Genomic DNA, 24,253 nt, shown 5'->3' on the forward strand with positions numbered 1-24,253 from the left:
AGAGGGCTATGCCAGGTGTGTTTGATGACTATATCTGCCCATATGTGGTATGTGGTATGGCAAGTGAACTAGAAACCCTTGGCATGGAAGTAGGAGACAAGACATATCAGCCGATGATAGGCAAATCTGGAGCCACTTGAGGTTGGAAAGGCAAGGTATTTTAAAATAAATCCTTGATAAAGATTATATTTCATTTGCCTTCTCTTCCTTTTCTTCTTTAAACTGAAATGCAGTGAAAACTTCAGATTAACTGAGGATTTGGTGAGTTACATTTCCCTTTAACAAAGATGGACTGTCTTTGATCTTAGAGAATGAAAGCAGACTATATTTTGACTCCAGCTCTTTTAAGGACCCCCAGTCTGACTCAGCCCCTCTCTTCTTAGGAAGGCACATATAAGCCTATTGGCTTTGTGAACCAACTGGCAGTTCACTACACCCAGGTTGGGAACCTGATCCCCAAAGACTCAGATGAAGGACGGCGGCAGCATTATCGTGATGAGTTGGTGGCAGGTAGGACTCTGGGCCATCCTGAAGCTACAGCCCTGAGCCTGTTCCCCTTATTCTGGTCACTCTAGGGAGTATACCTCTAAGCCAGTACTTTGCAGAGCCTCTATTAACATAAAGTCCAGGCCGGGCACGGTAGTTCTTGCCTGTAATCTCAGCACTTTGGGAGGCGGGCGGATCATGAGGTTAGGAGATCAAGACCATCCTGGCTAACACAGTGAAACCCCGTTTCTACTAAAAATACAAAAAATTAGCCAGGCGTGGTGGCACGTGCCTATAGTCCCAGCTACTTGGGAGGCTGAAGCAGGGGAATTACTTGAACCTGGGAGGCAGAGGTTGCAGTGAGCCAAGATTGTGCCACCACTGCACTCCAGCCTGGGTGACACAGCAAGACTCCGTCTCAAAAAAAAAAAAAAAAAAAAAAAAAAAAAAAGCCCAATAGCCGGCTGTCCTGAATAGGTCAGGGAGCCAACCCATGACACTCAGGCCAAGAATAACCCCAGGGACAGGTAGTGTCTGAAAAGCAGAAACCAAGAAGGCCCTCCCTGCCACGGATTGGGAGAGCAGGCTTAGACTTTGAACTCATTGGCAGTATCCTACCAAGGTTCTCAGGAGTCTGCCAAGGTGATTTCAGAAACAGAAAACCTCGAAGAAGATGAAGAGCCCAAGGAGTTAGAAACTGAGTCTGGCAGTCAAACAGATGTGCCTGCAGCTGGGGTACAGTATAATATCGCTCTGTGTCCCTCTTCTTCCAGCTCAAGTTGTGGATGGAGGCTTCATGGGTAACTTGGGAAAGGAGGAGGGAGACCAAAGGTGAGAAAAGAGGCTGCAGGTGCCAATGTGTCTGGCAGCATCACACTCTCCTACCTCTTTCCTATCGCAGAACAGGACTCGCCCCATCTCCCAGTTTTCTACCACCTCCTTCTCACAGCTGAGTCCTGATCCACTGGATCTTTATTTTCAGGCAGCTGAAAAAGTGACTGAAGAAGAATTGATGACTCCTAAGCAGCCCAAAGAGCGAAAGCTCACTAACCAGTTCAACTTCAGTGAGAGGGCCTCACAGACCTTCAACAACCCTCTCCGGGTAGAGCAATCCCCACCCTAGCCCCTTTGCAGCTCTTCACTGTGCCTGGCAAGGAAGAAGCAGGCCTGACCCTGGCCCTAGCAGACCTCAGCCTGGCAGGGGTGACCGGACAACAGATGCTACAGTTTATCTCCCCAGGGAGAGCTGAGAGCATGCATTCAGGTTTCTGTAAGCTATCCAGGCAGGAGTTTAGAGGGAGTAACATGGAGGCTAGAGCTCCCAAAACTCCACTGGGAGACTTCAACTGGATCTGGGCTTTGTAGAGGGGTAGAAATTAGGACTTGGGGGGGAGGCCACAGTATGTTTACGGAACAGGAGGCCTAGGAGCCAGTTCAACTGAAGTTGATGATCTCTGTGATAGACCAGCTGGCAAAGGCCAGAAAGTTCCCTGACTCGTAAGAGAGGCTCCTGAGAACCAGGCTGAGGGAGCCTCTCAGGGTTTCAGGTGAGAGACTCACACATAAGGGCAGGTTCTACAGAAATGAATCTACAGATGGAGGGCGAGGTCTACAGGGTGAGTTTTTTGACAGTGCCTTGTCACCCTGTGTGGTCCCTATGCTGACATTTGGTAATCTGGGTGATACACAATGGGAAGGGGGCACATTCCCCTGATGGAGCCAGAGACCCTCGTATTAGAGAGGCCTTCTCAGGGCAAGGGGTGTTAGTCTGATGGCCTGCCAGGGGCTGACCTCTATGCCCTGGCCTGGCATCCTGCAGATCTGTTCATCCCCCACTTGGACTGTGCCTTGGTTAAAATGGGCACAGTCAGGCTTCCCTGCCCCTGCTTTCTGGCTTACACTTCTTCTGAAGGAGGCCAGAATGGATGCAATATGGGCTTTGAATGCATCATTCAGTTCTTCACCCAACCCCCTCTTTACTTGCCCAGCTCTGTGTCCCACACCTCCATCAGCCCCAACCAAAATGCTTCTCTCAAAGATATACTGTTAGAATAAGTGAGAAGGAGTTGAGGGCTTTCTGTGGGTCTCCTGTTGTCTCGTTCTTTAGGATCGAGAATGCCAGATGGAACCTCCTCCCAGGACAAACTTTTCAGCCACAGCCAATCAGGTAAGACCCTGGGCCAGCCTGAAACTCGTTACCACCCACCTCTATGTATCCTTTCCTCATTTAGCAGCAAAGGCAACATTGGGTCAAGGGCTCCTCTGGCAGTCTGCCCTCCTCATCTACCTGCCTCTCTGCTCACTGTCCTGAGCATCCAGGCTCTGAACACCAGGCACATGAGACAGTAGGTCCCTATCCAGTGAGCTGTGGGCCAGCCACATGACTCAAGGGCAAGGTTGTCCAAGCTGGAAATAGGCATGGCTTCTGGATGGAGCTTCTTCCATGGCCAGGGGAGAACATTTGTTTCCATGGACTCTCTGGAACCTGTGGCACGCTGTGACTCTGTGACTGACTCCAAAGTGTTAGCACTCTGACCCTGCAGTGTTCCTGCAGCCCCCCTCCTCCCCCTTCAAGTCCTCCTGGATGGCCACACTTATTTGAACAGGATATGGTGCCAGGAGACCTGATCTCAGACCTCACATTTTCTGTTCATACTTTAAGATCCTGAGCAAACCCTGTCACTTTTAATGCCTCAGTTTCTTTCTCTGTAAAGAGAGGATGACAAGCTGCCTCACAGAGTTGTTGGAGGGTCTGAATGAGATAACAAAGATTGGAGTACTTTGCAATGTGGAATAGGAGACTGTGGGGGAATTATTAAATATAAGGTTTGCTTATCTGACCTCCAGGTGGCAGTGACTGCCCAGCTCTAGGGAGCACACGGTGTTATCAGGGGCATTTGCCCAGCCCTAGATCCTTGCTGCTTCCTCTGCTACTATCCTTGGGTTTCTCTTCCTGTCAGATCCATTTAGCAAATGTTCCTTTACCTTTTGCTTACCTCCTTTTAATGCTGAGGTGTGGTCAGTGCCATAGACAGCTAGCCTGAGCCAGTATGTTTATGCCACGTCCAGGGGTAGGGGCGGGGAGATGAAGATATATACATAAAATATATATTTGAGACAAGGCCTTGCTCTGTCACCCAGGCTGGAGTGCAGTGGCACGGTCTTGGCTCACTGCAATTTCTGCCTCCTGGGCTCAAGCGATCCTCCCATCTCAGCCTCCTGAGTAGCTGGGACCACAGGTGCATGCCACCACACCTGGTATATTTTTGTATTTTTTGTAGAGATGGAGTTTTGCCATGTTTCCCAGGCTGGTCTTGAACTTCTGGGCTCAAGCAATCCACCTGCCTCAGCCTCCTAAAGTGCTGGCATTACAGGTGTAAGCCACTGTGCCTGGCCTATTTTTTTTTTAATGTTCTAGTTCAGAGTCTTTTAAATCACCAACAAAAATGGGAACTAGCGTGATGTTTGCCCATTTGTTCTGCCTGCTGGGGGCTGCGTGCTAGAACAATGTTGATATGTAGCTGAAGACCCAGCCTCTGGGTTTCAGGGTATTTAAGCCCAGCCCAGAGATGTCCTTAGAACTCTTTCATTCTTGTTCCAGAGCTGATTGTTAGTAGGGAAGACAAGTATTGAATACATAATTCCAATGGGCCAAGTAGAAGATGCTTGTGACCAGGGTTAACATGACCAACTCCTTAAGTCTTGAAGGCTGAAAAGAGCTGTCTGGGTAAAGATTTCACCTTATAATGATCCTTCTCATCTTACCCTTGCCTAGTGGGAGATCTATGATGCCTACGTAGAGGAACTTGAGAAGCAGGAAAAGACCAAAGAGAAAGAGAAGGCAAAGACTCCGGTGGCTAAAAAGTCAGGGAAGATGGCCATGAGGAAGCTGACATCTATGGAGTCTCAGGTTTGGTGTTAGTTCCTACAGCTCTGCCACAGAATTTCTGAATGAGGCCTTGGCCTCTGGGTAGACAGAAGCCTGGCTGTCTGGGAGGGGTTCACAGATACTTAAATCAGGGGCTAATGTTGAGGTATAAATAGTTCTTCCCTTAGGGGAAGATGTGAGGAGAGCTACAACTGCCTCTAGCGTTCCATGCCTCCCTACAGTAAGACAGATCTGGAGGCTAGCAGTATTTCAGAATTATTGAGCTAGAGGGTAACAGAAGACATGATCCTTATTGAAAGCACTATATGCCTTCTGGAAGGGCTGGAGAGTCTGCTCAGGGTGGGGATGGGATGTGAGGATAAAGTACCACTTCCCTGGGCAAGGGCTTATAGGATTTGGGAAAGTGAGATGTTTTTTCACTTTCAGTACTTGGGTTTACTTGTGCCCTATACTGTAGGTGAATCTTCAGGGCCAGGAGCCAGATCAGAGATGATCATAGGTACCACCAATGCTAGGCCAATGGATTTGGCCACCCTGGGCTAGATTTTCCATGAAGAGCCATGTAGAAGTCATTATAAAGGTCACGGTTTGGGGGCTCACTATGGGTCTAGCCAGCATAGGTTTGGGGATCACCATGGGAGTCACAGTGATGAAACTATAGGGAGTCACTGAAGGGAGGGTCGCCACAGGGAGACGCTGAAGGGCCACATTTGTCCGTTTAACAGAGAGAAATCTGGATCAGGAACCAGAGTCCCATTGTGGATCAGGATGGGTTTGACTTGCAGTGGCATGGGAGGGACAATGTCCACAGGAATCTGGGGACTGGTTTCAGCACCTCGGAGAGTTCTCATGGCTGCTCTGGGGGAAGTGGTTCTGCTCCACTCCAGAATTGAAGCTGGACCAGTTAAAGGAAGTGCTGCTTCCTATGCCTGAGGTGTGTCCACTCTTGCTTAATTCCGTTTCATTATCCTGATCATGTCACATTTTAGGGGAAGTTTGAGGGTCCCCTGCCTTGGCTTTATAGGAACTGTCCCAATGCTGTTTTATTCAATCATTGACCACTGACCAAGCACCTAGTGATCACGGCCGTGCTGGGTACTGGAACTCTGAGGTGAAAGATGGAGCCCCTGCCCTGCTACTCTGTGCAGACCCTTGGCTTCCTCTGATCCATTCTCTAGAGGTTAGAGGCTTCACAGGGGCCACGGGCCTAGGTCAGGGTTGACATGAAGATCCATCGGGGTTATGAGGTCTGTGCTGGGACCCATGGTTGCAGAAACCTCAACTATAATCACCAGGACCTAGAAACCAGAAGAAAAGTCCCTGTGGCTGAGACTAGAATCTGACCTGTATTCTAAGCCTTGCCAGAGTTGGTATCTAACATCCTCAGGGATGAGGGACCATTCCTCTCCATCACACTGGACTCTTCCAGCTTAGCTGACTTGGAAGACTATGGTACAAGCAGATTCCAGCCCTCTGGACCAAGTCCACATGGGAGGCAGGACACCCTCCCCAGCCCCACCCAGTGAATGCCTTGGTGTGCACCCTCTCCCCAAGGCAATAATTAGAAATCCCAAGTACTGGGCCAGGCTGTCTGTGCAACACAGTGGGAGAGGCAGTCACCTTCCCCATTGCCCAGGCCCAGTGCTTGAGAAGAATGACACCGCTTCCTCAAAGAACGGGGTCTGATTATGTGGGTAGAAAACTCAAATGTGCTGGAGGGGAGAAAAGATAAAAACTTCATGATATCCTATAGGAAGGGCCTCCTTGGTGGACCTCAGCTCTCTGTCTTATTAATGATTTGGGTGAATTCACAGAAATCAATGCACATTTGTCTGATCCGAATGATTAGGTAGGAAAGGAGGAAAGAGCTCACAGGCTGCAAGTTCAGTCAGAACCAATAAAGATATGTGACTGCTCCAGTAGTATAGTATCTGGGACAAGGGAGGTGACAGCCCACAACACTCTCCTCAGAACACAACTGGAAACCTGCATCTCCCAGGGCCAGGAGAGGAGTGGTCAGGCTGGGGAGACACTGGCTGGCTGTGTGGGTCTGAGAGCATGGACCCTGGAGCCTACAGACCTGGATTTATATCCTGGCTTTGCCATTTTTTAGCTCAGTTTTTCTGAAACCTCAGTTTCTTCATCTGTAAAGATGCCCTAATGATACTTACTTGGCAAGATTTTCATGAGAACCCAAGATAATACAAGGGCAGCCCCTAATATAACACTTTTGTGCTACTGATCAATAAATGGCAGTTATTGTTATTGATATGCCATGTCATAACTGATGGAGCTGGGAGGAGTCACCCAAGGAAGTGCTGACTTGAGGGCATGTGGCTGTGTCCTCCTACCTCAAAGGAGCTATCACCAAGCATCCAATTCCTTGTGGCCAGAGGACAGAGTTGGGTCCCATAGGTAGAAGATGCAGGGGGGTAGTATCAGCTAACTGGCTATCTGGCCACAGAAAACACTGCCTGACCTGGGGAGAGTCACACTTGCCAGGAAGCTGCTAAGGAGAGAGGATTCCTGCTCTGGGTCAGAGAATAGAGAGCATAGCTGGAACCAGGTGAACTCTGAGGTCCGTGACTGCAAGACTCCAATTAATGTCCTCCTTGGTCAGTTTTCTAAGATAAACTTGGAGTCTCTTTCAGGCGTGGCAAAAGGTCCTCAAAGGTCAGTTCCCCAGAATTGACCTCATAACCCTCCGCTGCACTACTCTGCATGTTTCCTCTGACACCATCACCACTGGGAGCTGGGTTAAACACTAACATGTATTATCACATTTCACCATCACAATGATCTGATGAGGCAGATGCCACCATCTGCCCCCACTTACCATGAGGACTCTAAGACTCAGAAAAGCTAAGTAACTTGCCAGAGGTTGCCACCGAGTTCTAATTTTGGTGGGGTGGGATAGGAGTGCAGGTCTGTGTGGCTCTAGAACCCATCCTTTTAACCGCTACCTGACACTGCTGTTTCTGAGACATCGAATCCTTGGGAGCCATGGGCCTGGCCCCCTGGCCCCACCTGGGAGGGCTGCCCATTCAGCTGGCTCACTCCTGCCACCTGCCCTAAACCCTCTGCGCCTTTCCTGTCAGTCCCAAACTCTTTGCTCTTCTGTCAGCCTGCCAAGCACCTCTTCTTGGGGATTTAAGGAATTTCATACAATGGCAAGCTTCCTTTTGGTTCAAGATGAGTCCCGTTTTCCTGAAGTTAAGCTTCCTGCTTTCTCATTGGTCTGGGTTATGGGGAGGGTCTGGAATTAGGAGTCTCAGTTCTGCCTTGTACTCCATGTATATAAGCATGTCTCTCCCCTCTTTGGGCCTTGGTGCCTTCCTCAGCCTTTGAGTAAGGGCTAAAACCAGATGATTTCTGAGGCCTTTAATGGGAGTCTGTCACTCTCTGAGCTGGTAAAACTTTTCTGTCTCCACCAAAGAAGGCTCCAACCTGCCCTTGTCTGCTTTCTGCTGCAGACCCTTCCTGGGCTCTCTTCAATGCCCTGTCTTGTGCTCAGAGATAGGCCTTCTCGAAAACAAGTCCAGAATGAAAGCATGAAGCAGGTTCTACCCAGGGGCCAAGTATATCAGCTCAGACCCTTTGTGCCACTTGTGAGGTAGGAGTTCCTAGAAGAGGGTAGTGGCATGAGCTGAGTCTTGAGATATGCAGAGAAACCTTTACAGAGCTATCTGGGGTGAGTAATGTCAGAGAGGCACTGCTGAATCAATTACAAGTGTGACATGGCTCAGGACATATGACCTTGCCAAGTGCTGGTTTATGAGGACCTGAAGTTTCTGTATCCCCACAGACTGATGATATCATCAAAGTGTCCCAAGCTGCTAAGATCGTGGAGCGGATGGTCAATCAGAATACATACGATGACGTTGCTCAAGGTAAGAAGTTGAAGTTCTGGCAACCACTATTATTGTCTGTATTAAAAAATTCTCGTAAAAGCTTGGGTTATTTGGGTGTCTCGTGCTAGGTCCTATAGGTGCAAGCAGAGAAAAAATAATCCCTCTGTCCTCTGGATGTCACTGGGAAGACAAGATTTATATGGATTAACCATGACTGATGGCATTAGAAACAATGTGCATACTGATGAGATCTGGAAATGGTGCAGCAAAGAATACCTGCACATTGATCCAATCTCATCTTCCTGATAACCCTGGGAGGCAGGCAAAGCAGAGACTTGCCCATACTCTACACATGAGGAAGCTAAGGCTAAAGTCACCTGACTAGTGAGCGGCAGAGAGGGCCCAAATAGGGGTCTCGAGCTTCCTCATTCTATGCTCTGTCCTCTACTCAGTGCACCTTGGGAATGCTATAAATGCCAGAATGTATGGGGTAGACAGAAACCACTCTGGGGATCCTCACGTAGGGGAGAAGGAAAATGAGGGATAAGTGTGAGTAGTTATGGAAGGCTTTAGAGAGGGCTTAGCTAGATGCCAAGGGAGAAGCAGAGTGTGAGAGAGAAGATAGCTACAGGGAGGATGTTCTGGACAGGGGTGGCATGAGCAGTGTCTTGGCAGTGAAACCGAATAGGAATGCACTCTGGGGACAAGGGGCAGCAGGCTCCCTGACCCAAACAGGGGCTTCATTGAAAAGAGGTGAGAGTTCAGGCAGAAGAGGTTGTTAGAGCCCATTTATGAAGGGCCTTGAATATCATGCAAGGAATATGACCTATCTCTGCAGACAGTTCAGAGAACTGAAACTTTCTAGGCAGGAACATAGCCCGATGAGAGCAAGGCTGGAAGAAAATGTGATTGGGTAGAATGTAGGGCAGAGGTGAAGGTGAGGCTCAAGTGTGGGGTGGAATGGGCCTTACCATACCTGACCTAACCTGTGTCTTAAGGGATGGAGAAAAGGGAACAGTTATAATTGTGAGAAACAAGCTCCAGCATTCACTGGGAGTAGCCTGTGTGTCAGGCATTGTGCTATGCAATTTACATGTTATTATTTTGTTTGTTCCTGACAGCCACACTGTGAGGTGAATACCATCATTATCTCCATTTTATAGATGAGAAACTCAGGCTGGGATGTTGCCATTTTTTCAAAGTCACAGCTAATGTGAGGTGTGAGTGGCAGCATCAGAACTCGAACACAAGCCCCTTGGATCCACCACCTAAGCACTTTGCCACTAGGCTGCAAAGCCACTGAGCTGGAAGAGGCATTTTAAGTAAACACCCTCAATAGATCTATCCTGGTGATTAATGAGTGATGAGGTGAAGAAAGAGACTGATTCAGAAATGCTTAAATCCTGGGGGCCTGGGAAATTCTGGTGTCTTTGACAGTGTCAGGGAAATGGAATCCTTCCCATGGCATGAACAGCACATTCCCAAGTGGCTTGTATTTCCCTAAGAGGTTGTGCATTTATTTGGAGCAGCTGCCTTCCCAGAGTTGGCAGCTCCTCGATGCTGGCTGGTCTCCTTTGCTGACAGCCTAGGGCTCTTCTTGGTGACTTGATGCTCATTGCTCACCCATGGGACACAGAAACCAGGGCTGCCAAAACCAGCAGCCTAAACAAGCCCCCTCGTTATCATTCAGGCTGGAAAACGACCTTGAGTGCTTTTCAAAGCTGTCAAAGAACACAGCAGCTGTGAATGAGTTTGTCACTCACACAGCGTGGCTTCCTGAAACCCAGCCTCTGCAAGTGGCCCACCAAAGGGCTGCAAACCTGATTAATATCCATGGAGAAATTGGCCTTGGTGAACCACTTTCGTTTATAAGAACACAGTCACATAAAAATGCATTGAACTTTGATTTTTTTAATTGCATACTCTTTTCCCTTTGGAAAAGTGTAATCATGAAGGAGACATGAAAATAGAGAAGTGTTACCAATTAATCTCTGCTCTGAATTCAAGTATTTTCAAAGATAACCCAAGCTGGGGAATCTCTGATGTAATCAAAGCTCACGCCTCTCAGACCACTTGAATCTTTTTTGTTCTGAGACATTTTTGAGGTTTGAGTGAAGTCCCACAACCTCAAGGTATGGGTACTATAGGAGATGTCAGGGTAATGCCTGGGCATGTTCTTGGCTTCACTGAATGACAGGATTCATTTTCTAATTGGTCACCCTTTGTCAAAAGAAGATCAAGAACTACTTCACTTCTGTTAATGGATTTCACTGCATTCTTTAAACAGTTGTTGGTTGTCTGTTTTGTGGCTGGCCCTGTGCTAGGCACTGGAAACCCAGAGAATATATATGTATCCTGCTCTCCAGGATCTGTCTGGTGGGGGAGAACAGGCAAAAAGGATAAACAGAGGCAATTTAGTGTGACAGATGTTTCAGTAGAGGAGAGGCAGGGCTGGAATAGAGGAAGAAATTAACTCTGCTCAAAAGAAAATGAAGGCCTCACAGATGAGGAGGAGTTTGATCTGGATCTGGAGTGAGTAGGAGTTTGCCAGGAAGAACAGGACATCTTAGACATGGAAAACTATGTAGAAAAACACAAAACAGGAGACAACTGGACTCATTGGCATGATTTGATATGGAGGGGACATGGACAGCTGACTAGAAATAACGTGGAAGTGCCAGCCAGGAGCCTTGGTTTGATCTCCTCTGCAAGGGGAGCCACTGAGGGGGTTTCAGTGGAGTGAGGAAAGGGGTGTGGTGAGGTGCCTTGTTTGTACTCACTCTGATTGTTCTGTGAAACAAGGGTTGGAGGAGGAGTTACTGGAGGTAGGAGACCAGTTAGAGGGATGTTGTCATAATACACGGGATGGATGTTGGGGCCTGAACCTGTGTAGGGACTATGGGTTTGGAGAGAAGCGAACGAATTAAAAAGATAGAAGAAAAATATGAGAAATTATGGAAACAGATCAGTCAAGGATTACTCATTTCTTGTTTAGACAAGTGGGAGGATGGGGCATCTAACTTAAAGAAAGTGGGAGGCCAAGACAATTTTGTGGGCAGGAGATGAAGTTGAGTTCAGAGAACCCATGGGGCATCTAGGCAGCTTCATTATAGGGAGGCTTGGCTGTGGATATGAAAATGGGCTGCACTTTAGAGATTTAGGAGGCAGAATTAATAGAACTATTAATCAGCCCCTGGCAGCTGAACCCTTGAAATTTGGCTGCTTCAAACGGAGCCTCCTGAAGTGCTAGGGAAACACATGGGAACAAGGGCTGCGAACCCGGGATTTTATCCATGTAGACATGGCCGGTGTAATGTACCTCCAACAACGACAGTAACAATAGCTAACACAAAGAGCTTACTATGTGCCAGGCATTTTTCTAAATTCTTTGCATATATTAACTCAATTAATATATCCTCACAACAACTCTGAGATAGGTAGTATTATTATTCCCACTCTAAAACAGAGGCTCATTGTTTTGCCCAAGGAGGTACAGACAGTAAGTGGTGGACCTGGGTTTGCCATAAAGCGGCAGTCCCAGGGCCGACTCTGCCTGTGTGTGTTTAAGATTTTAAGTACTATGAGGATGCGGCTGATGAATACCGGGACCAGGTGGGTACCCTGCTGCCGCTCTGGAAGTTCCAAAATGACAAAGCCAAGCGCCTGTCCGTCACCGCCCTCTGCTGGTAAGTATAGGCATTGCAGCAAACCCAGAGCCCCTGAGTGCCCTCTACATCCCAATCCCCAGTACCCCCTTCTGCACTTAACCACCTTGAGTATGGCATGTGACAGTATGGAAAAATATGGAACTTGGATTCTTATGGGATCGCAGGACCACCCGCAGGACTCCCAGGTGTTGAGGTCCTAAGCTGGAGAATAGATGTCTGTAGTATAATTAGGTACCAGTGCCCACAGGAAGGCCCTTGTCCACAGGAGGGTCATGTTCATTTCCTATGCCAATGGATTTTTTTTTTTTTTTTTTTTGCAGGAATCCAAGGTACAGGGATCTGTTTGCAGTGGGACATGGCTCTTGTAAGTGATCCAGCTATTCATTTATTTGCTCATGTAAACAGCAAACACTAAGTACCTACTCTGTACAGAGCTCTTTGCCAGTTGTAAGAAATACAAAGACAACTGCCCGCAGGGGGCTCACAGTCTAATGGGGAAGACCCACAATCCTACTGGCAATTAGTGCTGGATGAAGGAATATTCTAAGCTGAATGTGCCAATGGAGCCTTGAAGGAGTTATGCTGGTGAAGAAAGAGGGGAGAACACTTCTGGCAGAGGGACCTGCATATGCAAAGGCTTGGAGGCATGACAAATATGGCAGAATATGAAGCTGCTGAGGGGGGCCAGGGTCAGCCCTCAAAGGGCCCGGTAAGCCATTCCAAAAAGCTTGGACCTTCTCCTGAGGGGAAGCCACTGAAGGAATTCAAGGACAGGGACATGACCAGTGCAGGGAGGAATTGCAGGCATGGTAGGCCTGAGACTGGAGGCAGGAAACCAGTCAGGAGACTGATACAGGTATCCAAAGGAGAGATGGCAGAACTTTAACTACACGGTAGAGTGGGGATGGAGGCCCCCCTTCCTGCCTTCTCAGGCCTTCCTGATTGGGTGGGTGGGAGCGTGGGGGATGGGATCCCCTGAACCTTGGGAGCCCACTGCTATCCAGAGTGTGCCCACCCCTGCCAGTTACCCACCTGAGGCAGGAAGGCAGCACAGTGGAAACTGTGTTCAGGTGATTTGCTTTCCCTTCATGTTACTTGGTCCCAGAAGAAGCCCCTAGTGCTGTGCTGGCCTGGACATTCCCCCTTCCCAACGGGAGAGGGCCCTACACTTCGCAGTAGTCTCGGCTCCCCAGTGCTAACAGCTTGTTCTCTGGCTGGGAGGATCAGCTTCTGCAAACACAAAAACCTTTCCATTCTCCAAGCTGCTGCTGGCTGGCAGGCATACAAGCTCCCAGTCACTGCCCCTCAGACTGCCTGTCCGCCCATTCTTTGACCAGGGTGGGGAGGGGAGGGGTGTTTGTCATTCCTCTCAGGGAGGAGACCTTGGAGCTGCTCCCAGTCTTGTGGTCTGGGCCGCCTTTGAGGATGCCCTAAATGCCTGCTTTGTGTCCCCACTCCTGAGGGTGGGCTGCTGCCAAGTGGGAAGTGCCCTCCCCCTCTGGCAGGGAACTAGCACATTCCTCCCCCTCTGCTGCAGCTACTGGGCCTGGAACAGGGCCTGGGGGTTGGGTTGGGCAGGCCCTCCCAGGAGTGGGTGTGGACCCCCTGTGAGGCTGCTCTCAGCCCAGGCTCTCTGCTCAGGACTGAGGCAGGGGTGTCGGGGTTGCTCCCCAGAAGGTAGGAGGAGAAACTGCTTCAGTTTTCACCCCATTCTTCCCCGACCCAGGTTCAGAAGCAGGCTCAGCTGGTTGGGGTCATGTGGAGGCTGTCGTGGGTGCTGGGGTCTGGGCAGCCTTGGGCAGGAGCAGTAGAGTAGGTCACCTCCCACCAGCAGATGACCTCGAGCCTGACAAGCCCAGCAATGTCCTTTGGGCAGGTACTTACCTGAGAACGGTCTTTCCTTGATCCTGTTAGCTACATCCACGTGCCTGAGTGGTACCCATCGTCAGCTACAGTCCTGGGGGTGGGGGTGTCACTTTCCAGTGACACCTGGGGCCAGAAGCCTCTCTGAGCCTTGGTTTCTTCATTGGTGACACAGAAAGGCTGACAACCTGCCAGGCTGCCATTCCAGGGCTATTGTGAGGTACGCTTGAGAGAGAAGAAGTAAACATGCTGCAAGCGGAGGAACCACCTACACATAAAGGACAATCATTGCTGATTTGTCTGTCATTCTTTCCCCTAGCTTTCCTGCAGTACCTCAGGGGGCCTAAGCAGAGAAGAGGGGTGTGGAGACAGAGGGGAGTCTCCTAGGGAGCAGGGCCCAGTGGCAGCGGCAGTGGTATTTGCTTTTGCTGTCACTGGCTCGGGGGTTGTTGGCCAGCTTTCAGATGAGCATCTATTCTCCAGAGCCTTGCATATCTCAGAACCACCTGCAGAGGCCTGAATAGAGCCAGGCTGGGCTGAGACTCAGGAAGGCCCCTGCATCCATCCTGAGCTTACTTCTGGGAGTCCCATGCTCTTGAGTGCCTCCATGGGAGAAAGAGGGCAAAGCTAGGGCAGACAGAAGGCACCCTAGCTGCTGGATGAGGTCACTATGAGGAGCAGCTGGTCTCCGCAGCATCCATCACACTGTCTTTGGAAGCTCTGATTTTGCCTCATGAGGACAAACACTGGAGTGAGAATTTGGGTTTGATGTTGGATTTGACTCTGGTGAGCTGAGTCTAGACCTCATAAACCTCCTTTTTATGGTATTCCCAGACATTTATTCTGTGACTCAGCCAAATAAAATTTTGGCAGGGGTAGGTATACACCCTAGGAAGGACTGGGGCCGGTCCCTCATTTCTGGCTGGGACAAGCCAGGTTGGTTGGAGCCAGCCAGGAACAAGCAGGTAGAGAAAAGGGAATCTGGGCGATTTCCTGCAACAGCACAGAAACATCCCCACGTGCTTCCCCACTATAGCTGCTGGGTAGCAGGTAGTGAGCACAATAGGCTGCTTAAAGGGCAAAGATTGGGATCCCCCCTAGGGCCAGGCTCCATGTTCCCAGCAGAGTGGAGAAAGAGGCTGTCAGTTGGTATAAAGCAGGTGGAGGAAGGTTAGAAGGTAAAGGAACTAGCCCAGGAAGAGATGGCCTTAGGACTGCTGGGATGCAATGATGTCAGCTGGCTGTACTGAAGCGGTCCTTTCCAGCCCATTAGCCAATTCATAGCAGGGAAACAGGGACTTCTCATGGTCTGCCAGGCATGGATGGTGGAACAGATCAGGATGCTCTGTGTGGTCCTGAGGCTTTCACACAGGAGATGGGGCAAGAAGCTTCCCAGAGAGCCACGCATTGGAAGAGCAGGGGAGCCAGCTGTCCCCCAGCCCTGCCTCTCTCTGGGGACAGCACCCTCAAAAGGGACCAATGTCAGGCTCTGAGTCCCAGCTCTAAATCCCTTCCCACTCTGTCCCACCACATCCTGGCCTGTCCCTGGGCCTGCCCAGGCCAGAGATACACTTTTAGGGATTTAAATCTTTCCTGATCATTTATTTGTCAGCTTCACTAATTAAGCAGTGTTAATTTCATTTACCGAAAATGGAAATTCATCCACCTCATTTCTCCTCATTCATCCTCCACACACAAAATCCATCACTCCTCGGCTGCAGGCTGCGTAAAATTTACAGGACTAATTATGTTGTCAGGTCTCTTTGTAAATACAGTCCGTAAAGGCCACTGTGCTTGCTGGGTTGTAATGCAAGGGCATTCCTGTTGTTAGTTTAATTACTGGTTAGTTATTTAGGTTCTCAAATGTTTGCCTCATTTTCCCTAAATCAAATTAAATGTCCCGCTTGATGTATTCTGTCTCTAAGGTCTTGCTCTTATTTCCACACTGTTTAAATATTACTTCTAATTGAAAGAGAGTGCCTGGAAAAGCCCAGCTGCTCGAGAGGCTGAGCCCAGCTTGGCACCATGGCCTCTGGGCCATGCTTGAGGTTTTGAATCCTGTAGCAACTGATACCCTTCTTTAGAGCAGTGTTGGGCTGGTCCCCTGCCTTTGGAAACTGTGGAAGTCCTAACACAAGGGGCGTTTTTGTTCCTGGAGTCGATGGTGGCAAGGCTGAGGTATGGGAAATGGAGAGAGGGTTTCATTATTGTCATCAGAAGGGCGGAGGAGCATTGCATCCATCCAGCTGACTTCTAGAGGGACGGCTTCCAAACCATCCCAGAAAAAAAAGTACCATCTATGGGAGTCTCTCTCTCTGATTCCTAAAAGTAGATTTGGGTCAATTTTCCCTAAATGTCTACTATATAAGTTTCCTGTTGCTGCTGGAATAAACTACCATGAATTTAATGGCTTAAAATAACACAAAATTATCATATAGTTCTGGAGATCAGAAGTCCAAAATAGGTTTCACAGAACCAAAACCAGGTGGTAACAGGGCTGCATTCCCTCTTGAGGCTCCAGGGGAGCAGCCCTTTCCCTGCCCTTTCCAATTTCTACAGGCTGCCCACATTCCATGGCTTGTGGCCCCCTTCCAGCAAGCAATCGAATCATTCTGACATCTGCTTCTATGGTTACATCTCCTTCCCTGACTCTCCTGCCTCCCTCTTTCCCTTATAAGAACCCTTGTGATTACACTGAGTCTACCCAGATAATCCAGGATAATCTCCTCCATCTCAAGGTCTTTTACCTAATCAAATCTGCAGAATCCCTTTTGCCATGAAAAGTGACATATTTACAGGCTCAGGGGATTAGGATATGGACGTCTTTGCAGGGGGGCCTTATTCTGCCTACCACACGCCCCCTCCAAGTGCCTCTTGCATGACTTAATAAGGGAGTCATTAAATAGCTGCTGTCTTGGAGCCAGTCCTGGGCTAGACTCATTTAGGACAGCACAGTAAGAGAGGAAGCCTGCTGTCAGTGGCTGGCCTGGTATCTTTGTCTCTGTAGCTTGGCATCTACTTCCTCCTGTCCACTGACCTGGCCTGATGCCCCTACATGCCCTCTGCCTTAGCAGAGTGCCCCCAGGTAGGGGACTGCACTAGCCTTCCACCTCTCCAGCTCCGGCTCCCCTGAGCTTGGTGAGGAGGCTGGGAGGACCGAGCTGGTGGCAGGAGGGTTGGGACTATATTCATGACTACATATCAGGATGAGCGCCAAGTACACAGAAAATGAAAGAAAGAGTGGGAGGCACTCCCTTGACATGGGGCTGGTGGGGAGAAGGGCCTCTGCTGAGTGGTCCATTGTTGATCGCCAAAAGTTGTGCCCAGGCCAAGTGGGCCTGTGGAAGCCTGACTGGCTGGCCTGGGACTTCTGGATTTGGGGACCATGCCTAGATTTAGGGCTCAGGCTGAACCTGGGACTGTGGGGATATGCTCATAGGTGGCTAGTTTGGGACTCACTGTAGACAATTCCATGTTAGTTCAAGTTAGCCTGTACTTGACTGGGGGGAGGGGTACATGGGCGTTATCGAGGCATCTGTGGAAAGCTGCCTGCCCTGGGCTGGGCATCCAAACCTCCCCTGAGGGTGTTGCTCCTTCCCAAGGTCACACACCTTCTTCACTTAGCAGCTCTTTGAGCCAGCATCCCCCTTTCCTGCACCTCGGGGAGAATTAGGAGAATAAACCTGGTCTCCTTGATTGGTTGTTGGATCCTTCCATGATCTCTGAGAAGGGAAAGGTCACATCTCATAATTCCACTTCACAGATGGAAAAGACGAAGCCCAGAGAGGAATCCCACACTCTGACAGATGCAGAGCAGAGCAGGGCTTGCCCATCTAGTGGGGTAGGGGTGAGGAGGCTTCCCCAGGCAGGGCAGTTGGATCCTCCAACCTCAGCCACCCATCTTCCCTGGGTAGATGACTTCATGAAGCAGAGCCGGGGCATGCTGCTGCTCTACAGCATGAAGAACCCCAGCTTCCCTGAGTACATGTTCAGCAGCGACAGCGGCATCATGTGTCTTGACATCCACATGGACCACCCCTACCTGGTGGCAGTGGGCCACTATGACGGCAACGTGGCCATTTACAACCTCAAGAAGCCCCACTCCCAGCCCTCCTTCCGCAGCTCAGCCAAGTCTGGCAAGCACTCGGACCCTGTGTGGCAGGTCAGCCTGGAACCAGGATGGGAGGGGTGGGGATGGGAGCAGCATGTGGGCCTGAGGCCACTGGAGGAGGGAGGGAGCCTGGGGAGGAGAGGACCACAGGCAAGAGATGAGGATGGTAGGTACCATCAGGCCAGGATCTGGGTGTCAGAAAAGGCAGAAAAGGGCAGAAGGTGAAAATCAGGCGGCAAGAGGGTCTCCAGTGAGAGCTGGGGTCTGCTGCCCCAGAGCTCCCCTCAGGAGGGCCCCATCTGTTTGCCGAGGATCTCTTGGATGTGGCGATCAGTAACTCAGAAGACATAGCTGGAAGCCTCCAGGGCCTGACAGGCTCCAGCTGAGTACAGTGGGCCCTTGGACAATGTGGGAATGAGGGATACTGAAACCCACACAGTCAAAAATCTGTGTATAACTTTGGAGTCTTCAAAAACGTAACTACTAATAGCTTACTTTTGACCAGAAGCCTTACTGACAACAGTCAAATGACACATATGTTGTGTGTTATGTATATTTTATATACTGTATCCTTACAATTGGGCAAGTAGAGAAAAGAAAATATGTTATTAGGAAAATCATAAGGAAGAAAAAAATATTTATTGTTCATTAAATGTAAGTGGATCATCACAAAGGTCTTCTTCCTCATCATCTTCACACTGAGGAGGCTGAAGAGGAGAAGGAAGAGGAGGGGTTGGTCTTGCTGTCTCAGGGATGGCAGGGGCAGAAGAAAACCTGTGTCTATAGTTGAACCCATGTAGTTCAAAGTCACGTTGGTCAAGGGTCAATGTATGTTAAAGACCAGGTCCTTGTCTACAAGCTTCCTCAACTCCCCACAGGGCCTTTCCTCTGCCATCTGGGCTAGATTTGGGGAAACTCCCAGGCAGGGGTGGCTGCTGCTGGTTGCCTGCCCTTGGGTGGGACTGTAAGGCCTGGTAGGCAGGTCTGCCCCTGAGCCTCTCTGTAGCACCCCCTCTTCTCCAGACATGCCTAGAGTGGTAGGTGGGGCCTCTGCAGAAGTCTGACACCAGCCTGGAACCATTACCTGGACATTGGGGCTGGATTTCACCCTGACTGTGTTTCCCATCATATTCCATGGGGAGTAGATTTCAGTTTCACTCTCAGAGGGTCTCTTAGCTGTGGCGTTGCAGGCCCTTCTTTATTGTGTCCCAAAGGTCCCCTTCCTTCAAAGGCTGTGTACTCTTTTTCCATGGGCAGGTCTGGGAGGACCTAAGGATGAATTTCTGCCTCAAGTTGCTCAAGGTCGCTGGGCTCATCAGGCAGCACTGGGACTCTGTCTTCTCTTCTTTCGATTCCCTCCTGCCCTGAGAGTCTGCAGGCAAGCTCTGCACTCCTGCCTCTTATGGCCCTGAGCTCCCTGAGACATGTGGACACCTTCCCCAGCACTGACAGGCCTGAGCAGAGGGAGGACTGCCCAGGCACAGGGGCAATGGTGCCCTCTCAGCTTTATCCTTTATCCAGAGCCGGGGGCAGAGGGTGGGAGGGAGGCATCTCCTCCTGCCATACACCCTCCCCAGCTACTGTCCAACAAAGCAGAGACCAGAGGTTGCAGCCTCAGGAGTTTTCTCCACCAAAAAGTCCACCTCCCAATTCATCACCAGGCCTTCCAGACACATGTAGGTCTCTAGACTGGGGGAGGATCTCTGTAGAAACTTTAAAACTCATGGAGAGGGGAAAAGGCCTGTCTTGACCATACCCGGCCCAGCCCTGCCGCTGCTTTCCTAGCTCAGCCCAGGGCCAAGTGCAGAGCATCTCTGGTTGGCCTGACCTCAAGCCAAGCAGAAGGGCAGAGGCCCAAGCCAACCACCCTACTCCTACTCTGCTATGTCCTGGAAATCAAATAGCAGATTGCAGGGAAAATGGGGCATTGTAAAGAAACATTATTGCTTTCACTGAGCAGGTCCCAGGAAGACAGGAACTTAGGGGACAGGGAAGGCTTCTGCTCTGCTATCCTGCCAGGAAAACAGGGCTGCTGACTTTGCAAAATGAAAGACTCAGGTTCTTGTATAGAATCATGGCATGTGACATGGGCAGGACCCGCCTGTCTCTCACCTGTTTACTCACATCCTGTTCTCTTCTTTTCTTCTCATTCCTTCCTCCCTCATTCATTCACTTACTCATTCATACATTCACTAACTCCTCCCTGTGTGCTCCTCTGGTTGATCTCTGGAGTTCCTACTGGGGAGATAACCACAGCCACAGGCTGACCAGGGCAGGGCAGTATGCTAAGTGCTAAAGTAGAAGTGTGCAAGGAGGGGCACCCACATTGTCCTGGGCAGGGACCGGGGGTGGAGGGCTGGGCAGGTCTTTCTAGAGGAAGCAACACCTGAGCTGGATTGTGAGGGAGGAGAGTTAGTGAGATGAAGAAGGGTACAAAGGGATCACATGTGCAATGGCATGGGGCATCAAGCAGAGTAGCCTGTTGGGAAGTGACACATCATTTGAAGCACCCTGCGCTTACCTATTAAATTAAGATGCTTGGACAGTGTACGTCTGTGGTTTCAAGCAAAGTGTTCACGCAGAAGCCCCATATATTAAAAAGATGAGAGTGGTGCTTGAGTAGGACCCGGGCCCTGCTTGCTTAAGGGTCCTCTATTTTCACTCCCTCTACCCCCTGAGCATAGTTTCAAAATTGCTGCCCAACCATCAGAGAGTTTGGGGCAGAGGAGTAACACAGTCATGTTTGTCTCTTGGAAAGATCCTCTGGCTGCAGCATGAGTGATTTTGAAGCCTGAGCTAGGGCAGGGGCAGTGGAGACGGAAATGAGAAGACAGGGTTAAGAGCTGGTGGGGTAGTAAAATCAACAGAAGGAAATTATTGATTAGATATAGGGAAAGGGAAGAATTCATGCTGCCTGGGTTTGAGGTGCTTAGTAGGCTATCCATAGAAGTGAGAAATGGCAGAAGAAAGACAGGTTTGGCCAGAAACCAATACAAGAAACCCAAGGGACACCCAGAGGGAGGCATCCTCCAGGCAGTTGGCTATAAGAGCATGGAGCTTGAAGGAGAGCCAGGCTGCTGAATGAGATGTCAGAGACATCAGAGTCTAAGTAACTCTTAACAGGACTGTGTCAGAGATACTGTGTCAGAGATATTTGGGGGAGGCCAGAGAGGTTGTGTTAGATCTCAAATGCCAGGCTGAGGCAGAAGGAGTTTGTTCTGTTGGCAGTGGTGAGCCACGGAAGGTTTTGGAGCCAAGGAGAGGACTGTCTGTTCTAAGAAGATTGGGCTCCTGTCCCACAGCACAGGCTTCTTCTCCAGGGAACCTGCCTGAGTAGCCAGCTCTGTGCAGGCCCTACTGTGAAGCTTCAACCAGCAACACTCTGTGGGGTGTGTGTGTGTGTGTGTGTGTGTGTGTGTGCGTGCGCTGGTGCAATTCTGGGGAAGGAGGCAGGAAGGATGTACGAGCAAGAGACTAGGGTCAAGCAGGTCTGCCCTAAGCAAATAAGGCAGAAGAGAATAAATCAGTGAAGCAGGCTCCAGCTCCTCCCTACCACCTGGTCCCTGGGAATTCATTAGTTCTCTTAACCTCACTTACCACCCTCCCTCTTTTGCTTTATTCCTACTGGCTCACCTACACCCTAGGAGCATGTGTGTGACTTGCACACACACATACACACAGTCACTTGCAAATACACACACACCACCCCCCACTGGGCATCAGGCTGCTAAGTGGGGTGTGAAATACAATTTCCATGCGGTGCTGGCTTCTGCTCATTAAACACTTCCCTTTGCAGCTCCCTAGCGCCTCTTACAGCCTGGCCTTTGACACCCCCAGTCCCCTCCCCCTTTTAAAGGGACCACCTTTGCACAGAAGGGGAAGCGGTCTCAATATTATGGCTGGCTCTGACTTACGCCTCACAGGCTCTGTGGCACTCTCAGTCCAGTGAAAGTGCAAAAGAGCCAGCTCCCTGGACAGACCAAGACAGATTCAGCCTGCCCTTCTGAAGCTCCAATCCACCAAGCCTCAGGCTGGCTGGGGAATGACAACCCGTTCTCCACTTCCCTCCAGCCCCCAACAACCCTGGTGACAGCTGCAGTTACAGGCAACAGGCAATGGTACTGAGTTCTTGGCCTCCCTCACTGGTCTTCTGCTTGTGACTGGGGGAGGGGACAGGACGGTGGTCCCAGCATGGGCCGTCTGGAGGGAGCTAGAGAATGGAAAACTCTGGGCACCCAGCCCCACCCCAGCTCTCTGGAACATGGCGTGGCCAGGCCTCCACATCTGGCAGCAGAAACTTGAGTCTCAAGCGTGTCATCTTCATAAGACAACAGCTCTGTCTCCAGAACACTTTCCCATATGTTTGCTTCCAGCCCTGAGAAGATGGGTGGGGCAGGATAATTAACCCCGATTTGCAGCTGGAGAAACGCAAGTCGAATCTGGGACTGGGAGCAAAGTTCTGGGAGCAGAGTTAGTAGCAAAGGAAAGGTAGGAACAGAGGAGACACTTCCTAGAGAAAGGCCAAGCCTGGAAGAGGTGAGCAGGAGAGAGCGGCCTGCTCCTGTTTACCCGCCACAAGCAAGCAGGGAAAGGCCCCTGCAGAACCTTGGCACCCAGATTCCTAGGATGATGGTAATAATGAGGACATTAGCTAACATGTATCGAATACTTCATATGTGCAATGTTCTGACGTAAGGGCTTCACATATATTATCTCATTTATTTCTCACAAAAAACCTATGCTATTATGACTCCTGTTTTACAAACAGGAAACTGGTTGATGGGCCCTGTTCTTTCCAGGCCATGTTTATTTATGTAAGGTAGTTGAACCCATAGCCACTGCCTTCTCCCCATAGTGGAGCTCCTGGAACCCAACCCAGGGAGGGACTGGGTACCTCCACTGCGAAGCCAGTAAATTAAGGCAGTGCTTTGACTGGCACTATTGCTCCAGGATGGTCAAGAAAGGAATGAGAAAGGAATAAGAGACAGAGATGGATGGAAGGAGGGAGAAAGGACCAATCATGGGATTCTGGGAAATGGGCTCCCAGAACTTGCTTCTGAGCCTCAGATGGGTGCTTGGGGGAGTCCTGCTCTGCTTACAGCCCTAACTCAACACCCTAGCAGGGTCCCAGAGCTCACGTTTTGGGATGTTTCAGGTCAAGTGGCAGAAGGATGACATGGACCAAAACCTTAACTTCTTCTCTGTGTCATCTGACGGCAGGATTGTGTCTTGGACTCTCGTGAAGGTGCCTGTTTCCCAGAGAGGGTCATGCTGGGATGACTGGGGAGGCGGGAAGCTAAATAGCAAAGGGCACCCCCCAGCCTTGCTCATCTAACCCAACCCACGTGCCCTCCCCTCACATCCCTCTGTCTGTGGCTACAGAGCGAGCTGGTTCACGTAGATGTTATCAAGCTGAAGGTGGAAGGCAGCACCACGGAAGTTCCTGAGGGGTTGCAGCTGCACACAGTGGGTAGGAGCCCCAGTCCCCTCACCTCCAGGCCTGGCCAGGACATTCAGGCCCAGTGAGGGTCAGTGACAATGGCCCTTTCCCTGACTGAGTGCTCCCTCCCCAACCTGTGCCAAAGCCAACAGGAGGTAATGGGAAGGCCTGGCCCTGTCTGCTGAGCCCTTGGCTGTTTGTAGACCCTCCCTGTTTATGCAGTTCCCATCCCTGTGTTTGCAGACCCTGTTCCTGTTTATGCAGATCAGGTGCTGTTATGCAGATCCAGCCCTGTTTATGCAGATCAGGCCCCTGTTTACCCAGATCCTATCCCTATTTACTCAATTCCTACCCTGTTTATGCAGACTATATCCCTGTTGGCACAGACCATGTCCCTGTTTGCAGACCCTGTCCCTGTTTACCCTGACCCTGACCCTGTTTAACTCAATCCCTGCCTTGTTTACCCAGGCCCCCACTCCTGTCTGCAGAACCCCTGGCCGTTTGCAGAATCCTAACTGCCTGGGACAAGCAGGCCAGAGGGCTGGTTTCTGTTTGCCTGGCCTGGTCCCAGCCCTTACAGGGGCCCAAGTTCAGTCTGTCCTGCGCTGAGTCCTGCACTGAGAGTGCCTGGGCTGAGCTCCTCTGCTGTGTAGGGGAGGCGCTGGGAGCCTCCCTCTTGGAATTGGGCTAAGCCTGCCCCTCCCTCTTCTCCCAAGGTTGTGGCACTGCCTTTGACTTCCACAAAGAGATTGACTACATGTTCCTAGTGGGCACAGAGGAGGGAAAAATCTACAAGGTGAGGCTGCCCTGTGCCAGCTCCGTAGAGGGCCACTTAGGCCTGAGCACCTGGGGAGCTTAGAGTTCTCAACAGATCCTATTTTGATGGATTTTAGTTCCCATCAGTTCTAGAAGGACTCTTGAGGGAAGAGAATGTATTTCTTGACC

At 50.2% G+C, this 24,253-nt stretch overlaps 1 protein-coding gene across 1 annotated transcript in view; it reads left to right on the forward strand.

The window, feature by feature from the left end:
• The window catches only part of DNAI1 (dynein axonemal intermediate chain 1), a 64,409-nt gene that overhangs the window by 32,398 nt on the left and 7,758 nt on the right, over positions 1–24,253 (forward strand). The window contains exons 5-16 of the mRNA XM_017892074.1: positions 384–510; positions 1,109–1,221; positions 1,469–1,588; positions 2,594–2,653; positions 4,262–4,396; positions 8,181–8,265; positions 11,795–11,912; positions 12,215–12,258; positions 17,672–17,919; positions 23,024–23,113; positions 23,251–23,338; positions 24,025–24,104. Of these exons, the coding sequence (XP_017747563.1) occupies positions 384–510; positions 1,109–1,221; positions 1,469–1,588; positions 2,594–2,653; positions 4,262–4,396; positions 8,181–8,265; positions 11,795–11,912; positions 12,215–12,258; positions 17,672–17,919; positions 23,024–23,113; positions 23,251–23,338; positions 24,025–24,104 (1,308 nt within the window). The remainder of the gene's footprint in view (positions 1–383; positions 511–1,108; positions 1,222–1,468; positions 1,589–2,593; positions 2,654–4,261; positions 4,397–8,180; positions 8,266–11,794; positions 11,913–12,214; positions 12,259–17,671; positions 17,920–23,023; positions 23,114–23,250; positions 23,339–24,024; positions 24,105–24,253) is intronic.

Source organism: Rhinopithecus bieti, unplaced genomic scaffold (assembly GCF_001698545.2).
Source record: "Rhinopithecus bieti isolate Rb0 unplaced genomic scaffold, ASM169854v2 scaffold_22042, whole genome shotgun sequence".
Lineage (NCBI taxonomy): Eukaryota > Metazoa > Chordata > Mammalia > Primates > Cercopithecidae > Rhinopithecus > Rhinopithecus bieti.